The 24,000-nt window shown below is 45.0% G+C and overlaps 1 protein-coding gene across 6 annotated transcripts in view; it reads right to left on the bottom strand.

The window, feature by feature from the left end:
• Nucleotides 1–24,000, bottom strand: part of RBM19 (RNA binding motif protein 19) — a 208,147-nt gene that overhangs the window by 142,665 nt on the left and 41,482 nt on the right. For all 6 annotated transcript variants that reach the window (XR_015057631.1, XR_015057632.1, XR_015057633.1 and 3 more), the window contains 8 exons: nt 21,632–21,737; nt 20,783–21,129; nt 20,590–20,658; nt 20,014–20,092; nt 19,801–19,872; nt 19,441–19,647; nt 18,886–19,016; nt 17,908–18,029 (listed from right to left, as the gene is read on the bottom strand). Coding sequence is in view for 3 of the 6 variants with exons in the window: in XM_085879249.1 (XP_085735375.1) it covers nt 17,908–18,029; nt 18,886–19,016; nt 19,441–19,647; nt 19,801–19,872; nt 20,014–20,092; nt 20,590–20,658; nt 20,783–21,129; nt 21,632–21,737 (1,133 nt within the window). In the remaining 3 variants the exon portion in view is untranslated. The remainder of the gene's footprint in view (nt 1–17,907; nt 18,030–18,885; nt 19,017–19,440; nt 19,648–19,800; nt 19,873–20,013; nt 20,093–20,589; nt 20,659–20,782; nt 21,130–21,631; nt 21,738–24,000) is intronic.

Genomic DNA, 24,000 nt, shown 5'->3' with positions numbered 1-24,000 from the left:
GTAACCCAAACAAACTTATAAGCCAGTCAAAGACACTCAACAGGGTGCCACGAACTCAAGCGAACACATCGTCATCAAAATGCCACTGATGGCTGCAAGAATGCAACTGAAAATGGCTACACGGATCACACCCATGCATGACCATGGCAGTACAATCACTTCAACATTTAACACCTGCTGATAGAACAAAGTATTACCAGAGTTCAGGATCCTGTACTAACAGGTGGCCCGACCTGCGATATGTTTATTTCTGGTACCCTTTAGAGACAATTTATTAGATCCCACAGGGAGTCCAGAACAAGAAAGATGAGGAATAACTGACACAAGAAAAGGCAGAATAGAAGAATAAAAAAGAAAAAGAAAAAGGAGACAATGATGACTGGCTCGTGGCATTTACCTAATCCTGAAACAAGGAATAAACCTCTTCACTACAACAGTGTGAATGTGATGTGGTGATTACACCAGGCTGAAAAATAAATTTTCCTTCCACCAAATATATGATGACTATTAATCTGGCTCCTACCCATTGACCAGCCTGGGTAGGGAGGACCTATTAGACCATGTGGAGGTACTCGCTAATACCTTCAGAAAATGATTTTCGTTGTGCAGATCACCAATCTGAATGAAATTTGGCATACTTAAATAATTTTACACGCTGAGTCCAAATCCACTTGTTTCCACGTCGAGGATGTGACACAATTGGTCATTTTTCGCAATTAAAGATAAACCGAAGATTAAAGCACGATTTTGACACAGAAATGAAGAATCAAGGTTAGACTGATATGTATGTCAAAGAAAACTCTTGTGAGGTCTTAAAATGATACAATATGTTTATACAGAGCCATATTCACTGTTATTAAAGATGTTTATAATTAAAGGTCATAAACCGAAGCAGTTACATATTTGTACCGGCCGAAAACGTCTGGACCGACCAGACAGGCCATCGAGTTGACCAAGGCAACTTTTTGCTTAAAAGGCAGGCACACTGGCTATTAAAGGTAGTTGCATTGACTATGAAAGGCAGTTACAGCGTCGATTAAAGACAGTTACATTGGCTATGACAGATTAAATCAAAGACAAAGAGACTGCGCGACTCAGCCTGTTGAAAAGTGGAACCGCCACAAGATGATTACTCTATTAGAACACCAGTATTTCTTGCTCTGAAGCGGTTGCTGAACTCGGCTCTTGACTGCTGCTATTACAAAACTCAAGTCCACTATTACATGCTAATCAACCTGAGTACTGTGTAGTAGATCACCACAGCAAAAGCAGTGTGACACCGGCATTCACAGTTCGTCGTCGGAATCATCGTCAGTTCTGCTTTCATCATCCATAAGTTCCATTTCTGCACGGGTCTGTTCATCGTTGGCGCAGTTTTGACACCCACAGCACTCTGTGCAGGACCAGTCCTCTTGACTGGCAAGAACACTGGTTGGTCTCGCATTTCATCTTCTTGCAATTACATTTCGTCGCCTCTAACAGTTCCTTCGGCGCTGGTGGTTTGCTCAGCCAGTGAACAATCAATGTTCCGTTGCGTTCCACCCATCCGTGAAATGTAGGAGAAGGGGCTTCTATAAACCTCTCAGTCGTGCGGTGGTGGATCGCAGACTGATAGTTCACTCTTTTGCAATGCAGCATCAGAGCATCACTTGTAGGCGGCAACTTCTGTTCTCCCAGCGACTGGCTGCAGAATAGCTTGTAGCGAGCCTCATCCACACTCTTCATGGTCGGCTGATTGTACATGGCGCAGACGAATTGTTCCAGGTCGTGAATGATATTCTGATCTGGTGTGAATTCTCGACCAATGCCCCTGAAACAGGTGATGAGATGGGGACCCTTCATCATCAAGTCGAATGGCCTTGTTTTGCCCTTACCGTAGAATGCACTGGTGGTATCACTTCCCGTGAAATTGTGCAAACCTATCAACGCATCGCAGACAGAACTTTCCAGGGCATTACTCAGCTTCCTAATGTCAACGACGATAATGTCCTTCGGACTTCCTGTGACCAGATGGAAATTTCGCGCCCGAATCGACTTCGAGTGAGCCAATGCCAACACAAACATCGGTGTCGAAACTCTCGATGCGCACCGACTCTTCATTCTGTCCCGCGTGAGCGGCATGTAGCAGGAGCTTCGTATCAGCTTCCTCATGATCACATTCAAGTTCAGGTACTGACGACACAGTCATGACACCATTCGACGCCTTGACTGACTTACAACAGCATGTCGCCCAGTTTTGATGGAGAGATGTTTCTCGTCCACGATTCGACGATTAACTCTATCAACGCCTCCTTGTTGGCTCCGCTCAGGAGATAATTGGCCCACTGTTTTGGAAGGGCTTGATCACGTCCGTAGATGGTTCGCACCTGAAGATCGCCCGCCCTGCCCGCTCGTCTGGCGTGCTCCAGGCACTTGATGCTGATACTTGGGTAAGTATCAAACACCACGTCCAGTCTCGAAGATTGGTTATGTCGTGCTTTGGCCACTACGATGTTCAGCACCATCTGTTCCAGTTTGCCGAAAGTGTTAGGCAGTGAACCAGCCTTTATCGCCTGAATAACGGCCATTCCATCCACAATCGTTGCACCTCGGATAGGCCGAGCGTCCACACGGCAATCGGGCCACAGTTTCAGGATATGGTTGCGGAGTTTGGCTTTGTCCGTCTTAGCAATCGAACCATCACCGGATGCCAGCTGGAAAGATATGTTCGCCAGTGGGTACGCGAGCAGATCGTGGAGTGTTACATTGCTTTTCTCGCCAATCAACAGCAGTCGTGTGAAAAGACGACGTTCATTCGCAATTTCAACCTTCGGCGTCTGCTGGTGGGGAGTCGCCGACTTGCCTCGCGCCTTCGAGAAAGTTGCCAATTTGGCCTTCGAAATCGGACTGAAGAATGGGACCTCACCCGAGAGAAGCCGTTCACGCAAGAATTGCATGACAGCATTCTCTCCCTTGACATCCGCGTTCATCAAGTCCACGGAAGTGGCTGGCGATGCGATGACACCTGAACTAATATTGACGAGTTCAAGGTGAGCGCCGGAGAAAGGGTTAATCATTTGAAGTACTGTGTCCATCACTTGTACCACCACTGCTTCGTTCTTCTTCGAGCTCGACACATCCAAATCCTTTCTCGTTCGGGGCTCGTCGTGGATACCCGCCATGGACTCAGATTTCCTTGCGATTTCCGCACGTGCTGGTTGGGACAGGATCCACTTCTTCACAGCTGTGCTTTTCTGAGTGTAACCAATGATTCCTCCACTGGTCTTGCTGTCCCTATTTAAAGTCTGCTCTATGATCTGATCACACGCAACACTACTAAATCCATAACGAGTATGCCGTTGAGCAGTCCCATTTGCCATTCATGCACGCTTCATAGGTGTCTGGGTGGGAGTGCTCTAGCCCGGCCATTTCCAGCCAGTAAACAGGTAAGTACCTTGCATAGTTTAGGTGATCATACGCAAAGTACCAGGGCATTGACGCTCTCGTGATCGCAAGGTGTTTCGGCCAGTTCGAAGTACGAGTTGCCCATATAAGCTCTAGTGCTAGCTCCACCTTTTCCAAGTAGGAGCACCAGAATGTGAATGTTTTGCTCGCTGTACATTGCTGCTGTCTGAAGTTGCTGTAGCGTGTGAACATTTCTGAGACCTCTTCCGATGACAGTTACTGTTCGAACAACGGAGACGGAAATGTTTCCTGAAGACGTTCTATACACCTCTCGAATCGCACATGCGTCTCCTCTGCGAGGGAGTCCATGAAGGCCTGGAAGAATAGTCTTCCTCGCGCTTCGTAGACGAGCTTGTGACAGTGCTGACTCCTGTTATAGTGGTGGCCGTTTATTACTGAATTTGCAGAACGCTGAGCGATAATACCAGACTCTATTATGAGGTCCAGCAGACCTGCGTCTCTGAATCTTTTGCCGATCACACCAAGGAAGCTCATGAGTTGGTGGAATTCGCCGAGACGAATTACCAACCTTTCTGTCAACTCCGGGTGCAACCAACGAATCTCCTGTGCCTTACTGTAGATCGCAAGGTCGAAGACTAGAACTACTTCTTCACGTTCCACTTTATCAGCTGTGGTGTAGTGGCATACGTGGGCAGGGCACAATGCGGGGAGCGTTGTGGGGGCATGGAGGTGTGGTGTTGGTGGTCACGTGTCCGCTAGGCTTATAGGTGTTTGCGCCGCTTGAGGCGTGTGTGTAGTCTGCAGTAGTGTGCACTCGGACGGGCAATAAACAGAGTTCGACAACCCTCACGACTATCCGAGTCCCACTGCCCTCCGGACACTACATCAGCCATATCGATGCTTTGGCGTAGGACCGTGTAAACGTTGTCCAGTTCCGTGGGTGATGCCTCGATCACGGGAAGGTAGATGATGGCTGACTTGGTCAAATCTTCATCCCGACAGGCAACCGCCTGTCCGTTTTCTGGACTGTTTTCATAGTGTAATAGAGCACATCCAGCGATAGCCTGTCCTCTTGTGACGGATTGATGTCAACGTCACAACTGTAAAAGGCTGTGGTCCCTTGCCTTTTCCCACCACCATACTTGAGAATGGGTGGCGTATTACCAACTAATGACCACTGACGACAGCTAATTGGAGTCACTGGACGAGCATGCTGAATCGGCTCAGAGGGTGCGTCTTGCATCATCAATCCATTGGTGTGGTGAGTGGTCCCATGACCGGTGAGGGTCTCCTCACTGAAATCGATGTTATCGTGCACAAATATTGTCGGTACATTTCTGAGGCAGTTTGAGGGCAGTTCTCCCTCCTGATCAATCTGCAACAGTGCCAACGCGGTTTCCAACGCCTGTGTAGTACAGACTGAGACACAATGCCCAAGCTTGTTGAGCAGTCCTAACAGTCGAGTAGAACCAGTCCAATGTTTCACAGTCAGGTCCAATACATAGGACTTCGGAGTAAACATCTGACCCCTTGACGCTATAGAAACAACATCTTGAAGAACAGAGAGCATTTTCAGATGAATATGCCGTGGGAGTTCCACAAATTTCTCCAGGATTGGCTCGTCTGACAGGCCCGCTACCCATGCAATAAGGTTGTACAATGCAACAGGGATGGCTCTTTCAGCATTTGAAATGTCGAAGTCAGGAGCAAGTGGTGACCATGTAATGTCCACACTTTGGTGTTTGTTCAGGTCATCCCTCACCATGGGTGCTCCCGAGTATAGAACATGAAAATTGAGGCCTAAGTCACCCTGCTGTGGACCCTGGCTGGCTTCATCCTCTGTAGTTGACTCTGTTTCTGTTGTTGAGCTACTGTCTGCAACAGCAGCCTGAGCAATGGAACCAATATCAATGTCCTTCATGTACACCACTTCGCTCTCAGACATTTTTGGTGGACGATAGAAAATCATGTTTGGGTACCGTTCCTGCAGTCTTTTCTTCAGTCTTGTTGCCTGGTAGTTGGCCTTATCCTGACCTTCGCATACTCTGAGTAGGTCATTGAACATCTCACACAACTTCTTCATATGTATAGATTGCTTTCCATCAATGAGTCTTACCTGGATTACTTTATCACAGAAAATGTCAAATGCTGAGTCATAGTTCACTTTCTGAGTTTGGAGTTTACTTTCACTCTGTCTGTGGTATGTGTCATTCACATACTCTTAACATTTACGGTGATAACAAACTTCCAGCGCCACACAGTCTTTATCCTTTATAGTTGTCATTATTCTCACATCACGTTCATCTCTCCTCTGCTCAGCAGTTTCCCTCAGCTTTCCTTCATCCTGTGTTTCTGCCAGGGACAACTGATCACGTTGAGATTTTCCTTTGACACGGATGAATTTGTCTTTTTTCTGGCATATGATACAAATTCTTGGCAGTACACAAGCTGATTTGCCAGCCACCCTTTCTACAGAGGTTCTGAGGGATTTTCTACGTATTTTGTGGTACGAGTGCCCCTCTTCTTCTAGTCCGCCCACCACCTCACTGGCTCTAGCAGAAACTGCAGTAGTGCTGGCTTCCGATTTCCTTTTCCTGGCTTCAGTGCGTTTTATGTGATCCTTGTTACAAAACAACGCATAGCAGAACCGGTGACAGCCTGCATCCGCAGGAGGATCAGTCATTAGCAGCAGTTTCATTAATCAGCCAGCATACAGCATTTGTTGATAGTTTCACTATCTGTGGCGTCGCACCAATCCTTCACACACTCGCATACCTTACGCCAGCTCTTATCCGTGAATTGTGTCACTTTCTCATCATCCTCCGTGCCCAAGTGTATGAAACAACGCATATTTGGTTGTTGAAAGACCAAAAATCACTCGAAATCACACGACAACCATGGGCGCCGCCATCTTGATTTGTTGTTTCCTAGTCGTTTCCTCCGCGATTTGAAGCACGCCATGCCCACTTCACCGCGGTAATTTCAAATGGTAATAACTGTCGGTGTGTCAACTTGTGCATATGGAAACAAGTAGGAATTTCAATGGTGTGTTCTCATGAATGTACAGGGTGAATTTCGTTTAGATTGGTGATCTCCACAACTAAACTGAACGAACCGACCCACCTCCACATGACCTATATGAGGAGCACCCCACTGGCATAGCTCTCTGGGTCACAGGAACATGCAAGCCTCCCCACTACGATCATAGTAGTAGTCATAATTGGGGAGGAGAGGTTCTTCTGGCTTGGCTTGAGGAGGTTCTTCTATGTCTTCCTCACCTTTTACTGAGCCAGTTTATCGCAGGCATTGCAAAGTGTACTTCACACCATTGTAGGAGATCGTCAGCTTTTCTGCTGAACATTATTTTCATTGTGTGCCCTTCTTCTCACAAAGTATGGATCTTCACACACTGTTCTGTTGAACGTTGCTTCTTTAGTGCTACGAGCAAGTTGCCTGTGCTCACAATTGATTCTAAACAGAGGAGGGATGGAGATGCAAAAATGCAAATGGCATCTTCTGTCATCAAGCCAGCAAGCTGGGAGCAACAATTCAGATTTCTTGCCACATCTGATGCAATGTAAATGCTCTAATGGTAGTGAGGTGGTGGCGAGGTGCTCCATTTGAAACATGTATCTTTTTCATGCCTCAGATCCATAATAAAAAAAAATTGTATTGGTGTCAAAGTCAGTGACCAATTGCAAATTAATAGTAAGATTCTGAACCCACTCATTGACTTTCAAGCAAGGGTACAAGCTGATGAAAACAAGCCAGACTTGTTCAGCAAGTCTGGAACCCCCCCCCCCCAATCGACTTTCAACAATCCTCTTGAAGAAGTCTTTTCATTCAAGCTTCCGAGTCTCACCATCTGATATGATCTTTCCTGAGAAAACCACATTTCGAAGCTGGCCTCCAAAGCCAGTCATCGACTGGGCATCCTCTGTCATGCAAAGTCCTTCCTTGGCATACCTGAGCTAATGACCACATACAAAGCTTTTATCTGCAGCCTGATGGAGTACTGCTCTCCCCTCTGGACCGGTGCTCCTGCCTCTCACCTTTCTCGGCTTCACGCTGTGGAAACCAAGGCAGTTAGGATCATTGGTATCTCCCACGATGAGGCTGTTTCTCACTCTCTCACCGCAGGCAGGTCGATGGTCTTTCTGTCTTCTACTGTCTTCTCTCTGGCTTCCCCCACCCCCACCTGCTCTGTCTGAGATATGCCCCCCCCCACAGCATATTTTTGCAGAGCGCTCAAGGTCTGCCAGCAACCCCCTTCTGGTAAAACTACCAAAATCAAGAATCACTGCTCAACTTCTCTTTCATTCCTCTTTTTCCCCACCTTTGGAACAAACTCCCACACTCTCTTTAATCCCAATCTTCCCTCCAGTTCTTCAGAACTGGGAGTAGAGATGGTGGTGAACACCTGTATGAGAGCTAACACACAGAAATGCACAACAAAGGGAGTTGGAGACAAGAGGGGTGAGAGAAGGAAGGAAAAAAAACAGTGTGGAACAGAGACATGTGGAGATCTGTGGAAGGGAAAGGAATGGAGCAGTGTACACAGGGTAAACAAGATGGACATGTTGGAGAATTCCAGTCTTTTCAGGAAGGAAAGCAGGAAATTTGGAAGAGATGGGTTTGGGATGGATTAATAGGGGTAGAAAAGATTGTGGTTTTGGATGTAGGAAGATAAGAGATGGTGGTGAACACCTGTTTTGAAGACCTGGAGAGAATGGTGGGATTAAAGAGTGTGTGGGAGTTTGTTCCAAAGGTGGGGAAAAAAAGAGGAATGAAAGAGTGAAGGTGAGCAGTGATTCTCGATTTTGGGAGTTTCTCCAGAAGGGGGTTGCTGGCGGACCATGAGCACCATGTGGAAACATGGGAGGCGGACACATCGCAGACAGAGCAAGTGGGGGCAAGGCCAGAGAGGTGACGGTCAAAGCCAGAAAGACCACCGACCTGCCTGCAGTGAGAGAGTGAGTGCCCGAAAGACTCAGCCTCATCGCGGGAGATACCAATGATCCTAAATGCCTCGTTTTCCACAGCGGGAAGCCGAGAAAGGTGAGAGGTGGGAGCACCAACCCAGAGGGGAGATCGCAAGGTGTTTACTCCATCAGGCTGCAGATCAAAGCTTTGCATGTGATCAGGAACTCAGGTGTGTCAAGGAAGGACTTTGCATGACGGAGGATGCCCAGTCGGCAACTGGCTTCAGAGGCCAGCTTGGAAATGTAGCTTTCCCAGGAAAGATCATGGCAGATAGTGAGACCTAGAAGCTTAAATGAAAGAACTTCACGAGGATTGTTGAGAAAGTAGATGGGGAGGGTTTTCCAGACGGTCCTTTCGGAGAGACATAGTGAGAGTGAGATTTGTCAGGATTGAAAGACATTTCCACATGTCTTTCAATCCTGACATTTACGTCTTGTTAATTTTTTTTATAATATACATAATTTCACTGATATTCAATAATACTGGTGTTGATAAATTCAGTAATATATTACTAACTGTAAAAAAAATTACAAACTGTTTGCTGCTGATTTTCTTTGTGATAAGTGTATATTACGAGCACATGAAAACACAGGGTGTTGCAAAAAGAGTGAACACGTTTTATCATTGAAAGTTATTTAAATTTCAAAGTTATTTATTCAACCGTGTTAACAATGGAAAAATACAGACATAGGAATATCTTCAGCATACACTAGGTTTTGAAAAAGTCAGTTAAATAGGCCCTTTAGTGGGTAACACATTCCGCCGTTCTGGTACGAATTCCCCTCAAAACCTCTTCACTAGAAAGCTTTTCGGAATGGCCTGAATTTCACTTGCAATGCTTTATTTCAGTTCATTGAGTGTGTGACCTGTTCCTGAACATAGTCTTTAAATATTCCAAAAATAAATAATCAGGATGGCAGAGATAGATCTGGGAGGCCAATTCACATCTCCAAAACTGGAGATCAGCTTTCCAGGAAAATGCTCTCCAACAGTTCCATTGCAGTGTGAGATTTTCGGAATGGGAGAGGCAACAATTTGGTTTTTTTGAATTGATGTGGATTATGTTGAGAGAAATAGGTAAGTCAAAGCACCTGCTATGTTTGATAAGAAGTCTGATACATGAAACAAGAAGCTGCAGTAAGAACAGAGTACGGAGAGGGGAAACGGTTCGGAATTGTAAAGGCGGGTATAGACAGGGGTGCATTCTCTCCCCCTTAATGTGTTCAATCTGTACAGTGAGTACATCATGAGGAAATCAAACTTGGATGACACAGAGGCTAGAGTCAGGTATGCTGCATCAACATCGTAAGGTATGCCGATGATACCACTCTGTTGGCAGAAAGTAAAGAGGACTCGATGAAACTGCTGTACACAGTGAAGGAGGAAAGTGAAAAATCTGGTCTTTATTTAAACCGAAAAAGATGATAACCCTGTCAACTGAGAAGATCAATCTGTTCAGATTGGGAGACAATCACGTGGAAATGGTGGAAAGTTTAGTCTTATTGGGTTCTAATATTGAAGTGAGTGGAGAATGTGGAGGATAAATTAATAGATGGTTCGTATTGGGGAGAACAGCAATGTCAGGATTGACAAAGATCTGGAAAGACAAAGATGTGACGAAACAAACCAAGAGGAGGCTTGTGAACGATCCGGTACTTCCAGAAGCAATGTATGGATGTGAGTCGTGGACGATCCACATGTCCAAGATGCAGTGAATTAAATTCATGATTCTCTGGCAGCTGCATAAACATGCATTAAAAGCATCTAATGGGAAGATGTTGAATTTTCACTTCTGAAGGTGACCGGCATTGTTGATATAACAGCCCAGACCAGATCTGAACTGGAGGTAACCACTGCCAATGCATTGTTTCAAACTGAGAAAGGAATTATTAATTTGCATTGGGAGAACACCACCACACCATACCCCTTCCCCTCCTCAACACACCCACCACCCACCCCCCCCCACCCCCAACCCCACTCAACCCACACTTGGTCTTGGCCACTTATTCAGAGCAGAAATGATTGCTGCAAGACCAGAAAGTTAGTCAGATTTGTAGTCACGCTCGCCATCTGCTGGATTTTTTTTTTTTTACCAAGGCAAACACACCCAGATGTGTGTGAATATCTCTGACAGACTCTGATATTACCAATGGCGTGATGGTTTTGGAGAACCCCAATCTTCTTCTGCTAACATAAAAGTACTGTCTCAATGAGCATGAGCAAATCTAGAACACAAAAGCCAGTATCAGCAAGAGAACAGACCACTGGGAGCTGCACCGCAAGACAGGTTAATCAGAGCATCAAGACTGAAATTAGAATGCAGTTAGATTTGAGCATGGGTTCAACCCCTCAAAGTCCAAAGCGAAGATGGGTCGTGATTCCACAAGACGCCGCAAGGTGGTCGAAGTGGAAATAATCAGCAGAGCCGTGTACCGCATCCGGAAGCATATTATGGATTCACTCAACAACTAACATCAACGCTGTTAACAAGTTTAAATTGAACCTTCACTCGACCAGACTATCCCAATTGGAAGAAGGAATTGACATTTTAATGGAAGCTCCCACATTAACTTTCATGTACATTTCTGCTTAATGTTTAAATCCAGGACTAAATCCAGAAATAAAAATGGCCGAGGGAGAAAAGAGACAGATGAACAAACAAGGAATGCGGGTTGGAATGATGGGACGTAGAGCACACAGGGGGTGGACGAGGTGGATACAGAAGCAAGCTCACAGGAAGGAAAAACTGGAAATTTGGAAAGAGGTGGGCTTGGGGGGAGTGTGTTAACAGGGGTAGAAAAGATCATGGTTTTGGATGGAGAGTGATCAGATATTGTGGTAAGCAGCTGTCTTGAAGAGCTCAAAGGAAGAATGAGATGTAAGAGAATGTGGAAGCAGGTGGAAAAAAAGAAAAAAAAGAAAAAAAAAAAGAGAGGAACGAATGAGTGTAGGTAAGCAGTGAAACGAGGTGGGCAGCAACTCTGGATTTTGGGAGTATCACCAGAAGGGGGTTTCTGGTGGAACACATGCACTCCAGAAACCTGGGGGGGGGGGTGGAAGAATGGAACAAAGCACTGAAAGAGCAGAAAGTTCAAGACAAGAAAGGAGGATGTAGAAGACAGACCACCGACCTGTCTGCGATGGGAAACTGATAGAACTCAGCTTCATCGCAAGAGATTCCAACGATCATGAAGGCCTTGGTTTCCATGGAGGCGTCAGCCCAGAGGAGAGGGCATCAAACTGTGAATTAAAGTCTCATTAGCCCATCCCCCAAGCAGCGGGATATGGGGTTTTGCAATCACTTGTCCATAACTTTTGTCAGCAAATTTTCAACAATGCTTAATTATGACAATCTGTAGAAGACAAGTTAATAATTTGGTCAAAAGGTCAAAGGTCAGCATCACATAAAGTCGTCAATTTTCATCCGATTGACCTAAAATTTTAAGAATTCGCTTTTTAGATCACTGAATTGGTTCACCAATCAAAAGTTCCCATGGAATTACAGAAGTCCTTTGCAGAAGTGCCATCGCTGGTGAGAGGGGACATTGAAATCACCACATATGAAGAACAGAGTTGTGATGAGTCGTTAAATGTTGATCCATGTTGTCTAAGAGGGAGATGCAGGAGTCGTTCCTATTTTGAGGTACAACACAGCGAAACAAGAGGTGGGAACAGAGGGGAAAATCACAGCCAAAGTTACAACTCGGGGTTGGGAGGTGTAAGATCAGTACACAGACAGTGAGAAATCGAGTTATTTATGCAAATTGCAACTCTGCTGCCAAGGCCTATCAAATTGGAGAAAACAATAGTCAGGGAGAGATACTATGGAGTCAGGGAGAGATACTAAGGAGTCAGGGAGAGATACTAAGGAGTCAGGGAGAGATACTAAGGAGTCAGGGATGTCCTATGGGTAGAAGGATTCTGTCAAACAGATGATGTCCAATTTATCAGCAACAGCCTGGATTGAGAGATCTGTCAGGTTGGGGCAGAGGCCTCACATGTTTGATGTCCACACATTTAGGAAGAAGGGAAGAGGCATTGTTGGCAGGGTGTAGAAATGTGGAAAGGAGCTGAAAGAGGGTATGGGAGGGGGGGGGGGGGGGGAGTAGGGTCAGGTGGGAGGATGCGGGAGGGGGTAAAGGTGGGAGAGTGCGGGACATGGGGGAAAGATGGGAGGGAGGGGAGAGGGGAAGGTGCGTGACATGGGGGGGAGATGGGAGGGTGTGGGACATGAGAAGGAAAGAAGGGAGGGTGCAGAACATGGGGGAGGGAGGGGAAGATGGGAGGGTGCATGGCATGGGGGGCAGGCGGGGGAAGATGGGAGGGTGCATGACATGTGGAGGAAAGATGGGAGGGTGCGTGACATGTGGAGGAAAGATGGGAGGGTGCGTGACATGTGGAGAAAAGATGGGAGGGTGCGTGACATGTGGAGGAAAGATGGGAGGGTGCGTGACATGTGGAGGAAAGATGGGAGGGTGCGTGACATGTGGAGGAAAGATGGGAGGGTGCGTGACATGTGGAGGAAAGATGGGAGGGTGCGTGACATGTGGAGGAAAGATGGCAGGGTGCGTGACATGTGGAGGAAAGATGGCAGGGTGCGTGACATGTGGAGGAAAGATGGCAAGGTGCGTGACATGGGAGGTGGGAGATGGGAGGATGCGTGACATGTGGAGGGGGGAGATGGGAGGGTGCATGACATGGGGGGGGGGGACATGGGAGTGTGCTGGATGGTGGAACCATGGGAGGTTGCAGAACGGGGGAAACATGGGAGGGTGCAGGACAGGGGAAACATGGGAGGGTACAGGACAGGGGAAACATGGGAGGGTACAGGACAGGGGAAACATGGGAGGGTACAGGACAGGGGAAACATGGGAGGGTACAGGACAGGGGAAACATGGGAGGGTACAGGACAGGGGAAACATGGGAGGGTACAGGACAGGGGAAACATGGGAGGGTACAGGACAGGGGAAATATGGGAGGGTGTGGGACGAGAGAAAGATGGGAGGGTGCGGGAACGGGGGAGGGGGGTGAGATGAGGTGGGAGGATGGTGAAGTTTTGGGGAGGGGAAGAGACAGTGAGGCTTTGAGGAGTGGGGTGAGGGGGAAGCTTTGAGGGGCTGGGGGTGCTGAGGGATTCATAACGAGGGGACATGAAGTATGCCGGTGACAGTGTACTTGTATATGAATGCATACATGGAAAAATTATAAACGTTTACAAACAGCTGTGAACGTGTACACTGCACACGTTCTGCTGCTGTCTATGCTATAAAAGGAGCCGGCCTCAAAATCCATTCTCCGACCGTCCTTCCTTCCTTTCAGGGCAGGTTTATGCCACCAGCCTATCAGATCAGTTCCCTCCGGCACTGGGCGATTCGTAATGCTTGCAATTCTACCTCAATCCCAAAGAAAAACCAGAGTTGGTGTCAAAGCCACCCAATGCTCGCCTGTTTATACATTTATCGTATTTTAAAGACTCGTCTCATAATTAATATTTTTTATAATGCATTGCAGTGGTCTGATCCAAATAATTTTAAAGCAATATATGTATTTGTATATATTGTAATCAGTAACAAGAGTGCAATGGAGCACAATATATGCCCGAACAAGAAGGTATTTACAGAATTGTGCTACTACATGGAAAACAGCATCCTGGTTGCCATGGCAACCACTTTAGATGACAAACGTATGTCACGACACACCGTCTCCACATTCTGTACCTATGTACCAAATATGAAACGTGAATGGTGAAAACTTTGGGAGTTAGTGCGACAGGAACAGATAGAAACACGAAGGGGAGCACTCGGGAGAGTGCAAACCTCCGCCGCCAATACTGCTGGGTCACTCACGTGAACCTTATATCTTATTCATTAAATATGATGTCAACAGTGCTGACGGAGTTATAGTTCTTTTCTCCAACATTTTTTTTTTGGGGGGGGGTTGGAAATCACTTAAAGCATGTAGAAATGCAAAAAAAAAAAATTTCTCTTACAATTTTTTTTTGGGGGGGGGGGACAATGATCCTTGGACCATACCTAACCATAACCTAACTAATGCCATGATCCTTGGACCATACCTAACCCCCCCACCAAGTTTCGTCGAAATCCGTCGAGGAGTTTTTCCGTAATACTGTTCAAACAAACGAACAAACAAACAAACAGAAAGGGGTGAAAACAGTAACCTCCGATCTTCGATGGCGGAGGTTAAACAGCATCCTGGTTGCCATGTCAACCACTTTAGATGACAAACGTATGTCACGATACACCGTCTCCACAGTCTGTACCTATGTACCAAATATGAAATGTGAAAGTTGAAAACCTTGGAAGTTAGAGTGCGGACAGGAACGGACGGACGGACGGACAGACAGATGGACGACCGGTATCACATAATACGCCCCGATATATATATATATATATATATATATATATATATATATATATATATATATATATATATATATATATATATATATATATACATACATACATACATATACATATATATATATATATATCGGGCGTATAAAAAAGTGGTCGATAAAAACATTAGAAAGGAAAAAATAACTTGCACCAAAAACTTTAACATTTTCACGCTCACACTGACGCTCACGCCGGGGGTATCGCTATAGCTCTGTTCTTCGAACAGGCGAGCTAATGACAGATTTTCCTTTTTTGTTTTCTCCCCACTATGTTTCATCCGATTCGGTACGCACCTTTTTGATAACGATTTGCAAAATAAATACCTTTGGAAGAAAGAAAAAAAAACAAGGTGGCCATCGAAACTGCAAACTATACTGAGGCAATGAAACGATAAGGTTTAGATGGAGTATAGCCTGGTCTTGAACGCAAATGGTAAGCAAATAGTAAGCAAAAAAAAAACTTGGATGATGGACGTCTGTTATGGGTGTTTAATTGTGTTCGAGTCCGGTTTGTTGCTTGCATCTGGACGTTTGAGTGTGAACACAACCATATGGCAAATCTTGGAAATGATGAGCAGTGGTTAAAAAACAACAACATGCTGCACGGGCAACTCATGTATCCATCTTATATATTATTTCCGAGGTTGTGGTTTCGTGTCACACTATCTTCGACTTTGTTCTGTGCTCGAGTAACGTGATATTCGGCTTACATTATTTCAAAGACCATATGAGGTGCATGGTACAAAAAAAAGTAAATAAAGTGGTTCTGAAACAGTGAAATCGTATTCCACTTACTGCATTAAAGTAAAATTACTACTGATGCTCTGCATCAGTTCCTTTCTCAAACACACCCACCCCAACATGTCGCGCAGAGTGCGGGTTATGCTAGTGCCTGATAAAAGCACAGGTTACCTTAGCTGTGAGGCCATCAATTAAAATGCCACATCTAAAGAATAATAAGAGGAACCAAGCCGTCGGTATGCTAAATAGTGGAATCAGTCAAGAAAGAGTTGCTCGACACTTTCATGTCCACCAGTAAACAGTTTATAGGCTCCAGAACCGATACAGAGTCACAGGAAGGGCTAGCGACTGTCCCCATCCTAGTGCACAGCGTGCGACGTCAGCAAGACAAGACTGATACGCCGTCATCAGTCACCTCTGCAACCGCTTCAAGACAGAAAGAGAAATGGCCAGAACCACCATTTGAACAAAGGGACATCTGATCAGTGACCAAACCGCACAACATCGTCTCGCTGCAAGGGTTTATGGTGTCGTTGACCTTACCGTGACTAAATCTTGACACAACACCGACATGCACAACGATGGGCCAACATCAACTTTTCAAGATTAATAAAGGTTTAACATCAGCTTTCCAGATGGACGTCTTCACGTGTACCATCGGCAAGGGCACCATTTTGCTTAAGGTTGCATTATTGAGAAAGACCGTTTTGGAGGTTGTGGTGTTATGTTTTGGGGAGCAATCGTCAAATGAACCCTCCACCCAATGTTGCTGAGCTTACTGCAGCCTTACAGTTCCATTGGACAGCAATAGCACAAGCTCTGATCCGCACTTGTGTTTATCCATGCCCCGTAGACTTCAAGCATGCATCACCACCCAGCGTGCTCACACTCGATATTGACTGTACACACCCTGCATCGTTTGATGTTTCTGTGACGTCATGTGTACATCCAAATTTTTTCCCATCTTTGTGCAGACTCTGCAGGACTGCCCCTGACAAATCTCATGTGATTGCATACATTGATCCTTTTACACATGCAAGGAAATAAATGTTAATTTTAATTTGGAATTCATTTTCATTGCCTCTCGGTATACTACACACCACCCCACATCGGTGGCTCGACATAGATGGAGTTGGGCTAAAGTTGTCTAATGCTTTGACGAGAAAGCAGTGCAAGTATGGAGAGGGGTGATGCAGCCAAATACACTCTAGCTAAGGCTTATTGACTTGGCAGATTTTAACGCTTACACGTGGACACAATCAACGAACAGACCGTGTACACGTTTAACAAAATACACTGATATGCACAGGCTTAACCTGAAGTGGAAGGATGCTGAATAGAGGACACATAGAAAGGGTGAGGTTGGAAGGAGGTGGGCTTGTAGATGTGGGGGATGGTACTGACATGGAGGGGTTTGACACCGTGAAAGGATGTGAAGGGTAAGTGATTGGTGCAGACAACCTCTGCAAACTGGACTTCTCAAGATTTCCAATCTGGATATATGGAGACAAACATCATGGGAGGAGTGTAAATAATTATTCTTCAAGGCATGGAAAATAGTGGAGCTGTAGGTATGGAAGGACGGTCAGTGGACTGGTGAGAGATTTGGAAAATAATCCTTGTGAGGAAGAAGAGGAATAGATCATGATGAAGAAGAAGAAGAAGATGTGAAGTGCCCATGATGGATAAATAAGGAAGGTGAAGCATTTTAAAAGCTTCTAAAGGAAGAAGGAAGAAACGTTTCATTCAATAAAAAAATCAATTTGGAGATATTGAAAAAAGGAAGAGATAAAGAATGAAGTGCAGGAAATACAGACAGAAGGAATTGCAGGCAAATTCAAATTTGTGTTTTGGAGTGAAGAAAAATCAAGTTTTTTTGTTTGTTTTAATCTTTTTGAAGTGAGGAGGGGGGGGATAGGATAAAGTTGAGGAGCATGAAAGGACAATACTTGGGAGAAAACAAGTGAAATGAGGAATGTGGCATCAGAGCAGAGACAATTTGCACGCTGGCTATCTGAAGCACATAAACACAAATTCAACACAACACAACAAGGTACGATTTAACATGAAAAATTGGATAAAAACACAAACAGCATGCAACGCAGGCTTTGATGAAGTTAAAGGAGCAACTGCCAAACCAACCTTCATGTGCAGCAGACCTTGAACTGGATAGCTCTGTGCTGTCAAGACTTTGCCACAAGCATTCAAAGTTACAACCCAAAAGCAGAATTTGGCAAATTATTGTTGAGATCAAACAACTGCAATACAGCCATTTTTCATATATTTATTGACTCATTCACTAGTCTCAGCATGTGGAACAGATATCAGAAGGAAGGCACAAAGAGCAATCACAGGTGTCATACCTGGAACTGTTCGCTTTATCCCTCGCTTCTTTCTGCTTCTTGTAAGAGCTGCTAGCAGCATGCTCCTGCTCCTCTGGGCGATCCACCTTTACGGTTGATGGAAGGATGTGGAGCAATCGACCCTGAATGCAAATTGGCAAACCAGGCAAAGAAAGAATTTTAAATGAAAGTCCATCAGTAAATTTAATGTTGAAAGGCTCACAAAATATGAATAAATATTTTCATTTTCTGCTGAAAGTTCATTTTTGGATCAAAGACCAAATTAAGAATGGTCAGGAAATACATAAGAATAAAAAAACAAATGCAGTCGCTGAAATAGCTAATGTGTCCAGCAAGGAAGTATCCCACACATTTCTGGAAAGGAAATGTTTACAGAAAACCTTGCCAAAAAAAGTACAAGCCAAGCGGTCATAATCAGGTCACGAACATGATCAGGCTGAGCATACAGACATATGACATGTGTTGCAATGCACAACAAACATGATTCGGTGGCTCAAATTCCATATTTCATTCCACTTAAACAATACATCTCGAACTGAGTGACACATTATGACCTTTAAAAGCATGTCACCAGTGTGAAGAAAATGAAATCCATTGATTAATTTAATCAAGCTTCACCATGAACCTCGTTGGACATCGTATACAAAAGAAAAAAAATTGCAAGCTTGGCACATCTGAATGCAGCTTCTTTGTCTGGATATGGACGGAATGTTTCAGGATGATAATGCCACCACATTGCAGGTAAATTCACACCATGCTTGTTGGATAAAGGTGAAAAGCCTACCAAATCAATTTCCTACATTTTTTCATGATACACAACAGATAAACAAAAATGGCACTTGGACTACCAGGTTTATATAATATTTTTAATGATCAGAAAATTATTCACATCATGTTAAATTGATAAGGTTTCAGCTATGGTTATAACAAGACCAAGTTTAAGAAGCACCCATCACGTGACCAAAAGTCTCCAGTCACCTGAAGGATTGAGCCATCAAGTTTAGAACAGGCCTTCACAGCGTGCTCAGGAAAGACGAAAGTCACGAAGGCAAAACCCTTTGGTTTCTTGGTAAAGGGATCTACAGGATACTTGACTTCAGCCAAGGGGCCTAAAATAGGGGAAGAAAGAAACACAGTCAGTGGGACAGGTGGCATCTGTCAGACCAAAGTGATGATTTCAGAACTTTGAACTACTCCCACGACGACTACTTCTTTTAACGGCCAAAATTAATCTCACCATATGGTGGGTTTGAACACGGGGGAAGTTTTGACAAAAGTTTTTCATGAACCGACTCACCAAGTCTCATGTTAGGCCAAATTCCAAATTCCTCCCTAAATTGGCTGCAGTCTATGTGCTGCCAATAACTCACCTACTCTTTTTTTTTCAAAAGATTGAAGGATGTAATAAAGTTTTTTGTGGTGGCAAAAGATAGTCGTGACCTTTTCAAGCAGCCGATAATAAAGTAGACTGTGATAGTGTTTGCATCTTTCAAGTAGAGTAGAAATGCACAACACAGTTCAAGATCGGCTCACCGATCGTGCAAAAGAGTTCATCCAGATCGGTTTCAGTCGTGCTGTAAGACAGGTTTCGTACAAAAATCCTCCCAGAATCTGCAACATCCTCTTCCTGCTCGTCTTCAGCAAGGTTCCGACGCTGCCAGCCAGCGTTGACCTGCTCCTGCTCCTTTGAACCGGGATTGAACTCAGTTTCCACACGTGAGACTCTGACATATCGACGCCCTGTGGAGGAAAAATAATTTAAAATACTCATAATAAAAATCACACCACCATACATATCACTACACAAATAACATTTTACAATGAGGGATTGAGGAACCAGAAAGAAAACACTGCGCAAATGTGACCAAGAGAGTGAGGACATGGACAGTTCACCAATGTAGTCATGGTCTCGTTTCAATGCTCCCTGGAGACTTTTCTCTGACTCAAAGTCAGCAAAAAGCACACCTGCAAAAATGAAAGGCACAGAGGAGTTTATGGGATGGTGAGTCAAGCAAATGTAAATGGGAAGTGATTTGGGGGTGGTTTGGGGAGTGGTTGAAGAAAGTGGTTTGGAACAAGAGGGGAAGGGGGAAATGCAAGCTTGACCTGTGAACTTTCCATGGGTATTTTGCATCATCCTAATTGTGGTTGGTTTCTCAGGATGCAAAAATTCATGGATTTGTTTCTGAGAAGACAAAAGAGGAAAATATATTATTCTAGGGCTGAAGCAAGCCAACAACACTGTCCTTTTTTTAATGTCTTCATTCATTCCTTCACTTGATGTGGTGACTTGTGGACCCAAAACTTTCCAATTTTCTGTATATTTCCAAAAACTGCAAATATATTTTCTTCATCTGCTCATGACTTATCTGTAGACGACTGAAATATTAGCTCATACTCCCACCACACACTGTACTTTAATTACATACTATGATCAGGCTGACCTGCCTCTTCTATTATTCTCTCAGAACTTGACCAACATATGGTTTCACCTTGAAAACTTGATTGCCACTCTAACCCTCAAAATATTTCACAAGCTTCTTGTATGCCAGCACATATCTTGCGTGGTGAGCATTCTGGGGCGAATCATGTCATTTTGAAAGTCACGCATTTACTTAATCGTAAACTTCACTAACTCGAGGATTTTTTTTTTTTAACAAACCACGATTTATCACAACTTGCCTTGGTTACTTTGTAAGGGAGGCCAGATAACTTCACTGTAAATACAGCTTCTGGAAGACGGTCAATTTCCTGCAAGGACAAGGAAAATCAGAAAGGGAAGAGAAAGTACTCATGTTACAACAGGTCAGAAAACGTTCTCTTCAAATTTCCTGCACCCCAATCTCCCCTCCCAACTCCAAGAGCAATTTCCTACCTTTATGTTTGCCTTCCTGTTCATCTTCACATTTTCACAATCACCTTTTTCCTCTTTGCCACCATCATCGTTGCTGTTTGCGGTTCCATCCTTCCAAGCCAAACAGTCACGTCCATTTTGACCTCTTTCAGAAGCACCCAAATTATCAGCCTGTTGGTTCTCTTCCTGCCCATGAGCACCACAACCTTTCAAAGAAAGTCCAGATTTTCCCATTTCCACGACCTTGGAGTGCAGGTAGTCCATATCAGACAATCGCTCATTTAATGCCGCTTCTTTGTCCTTTAAAAGCTCTTCCTTTCTCACCAATTCCTCATCAATTCCATCCTGAGGACCAGCCATCCCTGGGACTGAAAAGGGATCAATATTGTTTAGGTTCATCAATAACGCAATGTCATGTCCTATCAACATCAAGAAACTTGTTTGTATTGGTTACTTGTATGTACATTCATCGCACAATTGGTGCAGCAATGTTTCATTCAAACCAGCCATGAACAGTTTAACTGGATCAATCCTGGTCTCACAATGAACACCCCAGATAATGTGGAAGTTTTAGCTCAGGAATCCAAAGTTTTTATTCTAAGGCTAACAGATAACAAGATATTTCAAATCTCTCATCTCTTTCTGTCCATCCCCTGTTTCTCAAACACAAATCACTCCAAATTGTATTGGAGCTTATATGCCTTCTATCTCTAAATTTGAACTTGCTTCAATAGACAATTCTTATGCAAAATGTACAAAAGAAAATTTTCTTAGAATATAATCCTTTCCCAGAATTCCGATTTGTATACGGGTCAAAATTCAAATTACTTTTAACTTTTATTTCACATTATCAGAACACTGTAGTCTCACCTTTTTGAGGTCGAGCCACAGTGCAGTTGTCATTGCTCCAAATGTTCCCCAACCTGCGGCTCTTGTGAACAGCCAAGAACTCTTGAAATGCATCATTTTTAGAGAGCTGTTGGCAGTAGGAAGGGAAAATAAATCATGTGACCACAATGAGTAAAAAATGTTTTCAGTTTAGAAGTAATGAATCCACATCACAGCAGGGAAGTCAAGAGGTATGTACGCTCGTTTTAAGCTGTGTGCCTGTGTTCAAATTCCCAATCCAGCTATAAACTGTTATCCCGGTGTTTCACAGGTAGGGTGATTAATCAATGTGTGTGCCTCTCTCAGATGGACATTAAACTAAACTGGGCATCACATCTGCCAGAATCCCTCTCTCTATACCCTCCTTCTCTCTCCACCCCTCCCCCTCTGTTGAGGGGACTGTTGCATGTATGAATGTTATTCGGAGCGAGCCAACCAGAGGGGTGCAAAGGTCACTGCATGTAGGAGCATGCATGCATGTAAGCAGACCCTTACCAGGTATATAGCATGGGTTTTAAATGCTCCCGACCCAGATCTCTAAAGTATCCGTGTGTGTGCTCGCGCGCGCTTGGTTATCAACATGTCCGGCTTTCAGAATGTGTGACAGAGTCTTCCGAGGTCTCGAAGTATCGACCTCCATGAATCATGAATCAAGGTTGGAAGTTTTGTTCTCAAAGTTTTGTACCAAGGGCTCTTTTGAGGATCGTCACTCAGCCCCAAATAGCTTCCAACTGCAGTTCATTTGTAGTAATATTCCCAGGGATGGTTTGTAAAATCTCTAAGGTTCTTCTTCATCATTCCTGTTGCTCCAACTATCACTGGTACAATTTCAGATCTCTTCAACTTTCAGGTACTTTTCACCTCATTTTTGAGATCTTGGTATTTGGTCATTTTCCTGATCTCTGCGTTGCTTCGGCCAAAATTGCTAGGTATTGAAGTGTGTGTGTGTGTGTGTGTGTGTGTGTGTGTGTGTGTGTGTGTGTGTGTGTGTGTGTGTGTGTGTGTGTGTGTGTGTGTGTGTGTGTGTGTGTGTGTGTGTGTGTGTGTGTGTGTGTGTGTGTGTGTGTGTGTGTGTGTGTGTGTGTGTGTGTGTGTGTGTTTGGTATCTTCATATGTGGGTTTCAGAATGTGGAATTGAGTCCGCCCAGGGCGAGCTCAAACTATCTACCCTCATTTTGGTAATAGGACACGATTCACGGACCAAGGTGTGATGTTTTCTGTTCTCAATGCTTGGTGCCGAGGGCTCTCTTCAGGATTGTCACCAAGTCCAAGACTGCCACTGCCTCTCTCTGCCTGCCTGCCTGCGCCTCTGCGCCTCTCTCTGCCTGGGTCCCTCGCTCTCCCCCGTCTGTGTCTGGGTCCCTCGCTCTCCCCCGTCTGGGTCCCTCGCTCTCCCCCGTCTGTGTCTGGGTCCCTCGCTCTCCCCCGTCTGTGTCTGGGTCCCTCGCTCTCCCCCGTCTGTGTCTGGGTCCCTCGCTCTCCCCCGTCTGTGTCTGGGTCCCTCGCTCTCCCCCGTCTGTGTCTGGGTCCCTCGCTCTCCCCCGTCTGTGTCTGGGTCCCTCGCTCTCCCCCGTCTGTGTCTGGGTCCCTCGCTCTCCCCGTCTGTGTCTGGGTCCCTCGCTCTCCCCCGTCTGTGTCTGGGTCCCTCGCTCTCCCCCGTCTGTGTCTGGGTCCCTCGCTCTCCCCCGTCTGTGTCTGGGTCCCTCGCTCTCCCCCGTCTGTGTCTGGGTCCCTCGCTCTCCCCCGTCTGTGTCTGGGTCCCTCGCTCTCCCCCGTCTGTGTCTGGGTCCCTCGCTCTCCCCCGTCTGTGTCTGGGTCCCTCGCTCTCCCATATTGCCATCAGCGAAGTGACGGGTTGTATTTGCCAATGTGTATACATATGCATATATAAACCTGGAAAGCATCGAAAAATGCAAAGCCTATCCACATCCGCTTTGTATTCAGACTTCTTCCGTTCAAGCTTAGCATGACAAAAGCAGCAAATAAAGTTACGGCCCGGACAGACACACACCCGCTGCACAGGGGACAGGTTAATAAGTTTGGAATGAGAGTGGAAGTGCATCTGAAACAAATACACAATGACAGAAATGCCCAAAGAGTACCTTATTGTTTTGGGACAGATTAAATTTTTTTCCCCCCTCACTTTTTCACCTTTAGGAGCTTGTATTAGTCCGCCATGTACACGTGCGCACGTGTGTCTAGGCCACACCTTTTTTCCATTTGAGCTTTTGTCATCAAATTTTCAACAAACCTTTATTATGAGAAAATGCAGAAAATAATTAGAAAGTGTCAAAATGTGAAAGGGCAAAGTAATAGTGATTATAATGGGCCCCTTCATTAGCCCCACTTCA

Source organism: Eptatretus burgeri, chromosome 4 (assembly GCF_056783735.1).
Source record: "Eptatretus burgeri isolate ZD-2024b chromosome 4, Ebu_testis_v1, whole genome shotgun sequence".
Taxonomy (NCBI): Eukaryota; Metazoa; Chordata; class Myxini; order Myxiniformes; family Myxinidae; genus Eptatretus; species Eptatretus burgeri.
Note: the sequence above shows the minus strand (reverse complement) of the source record. Positions and strands in the feature narration are given on the sequence as shown.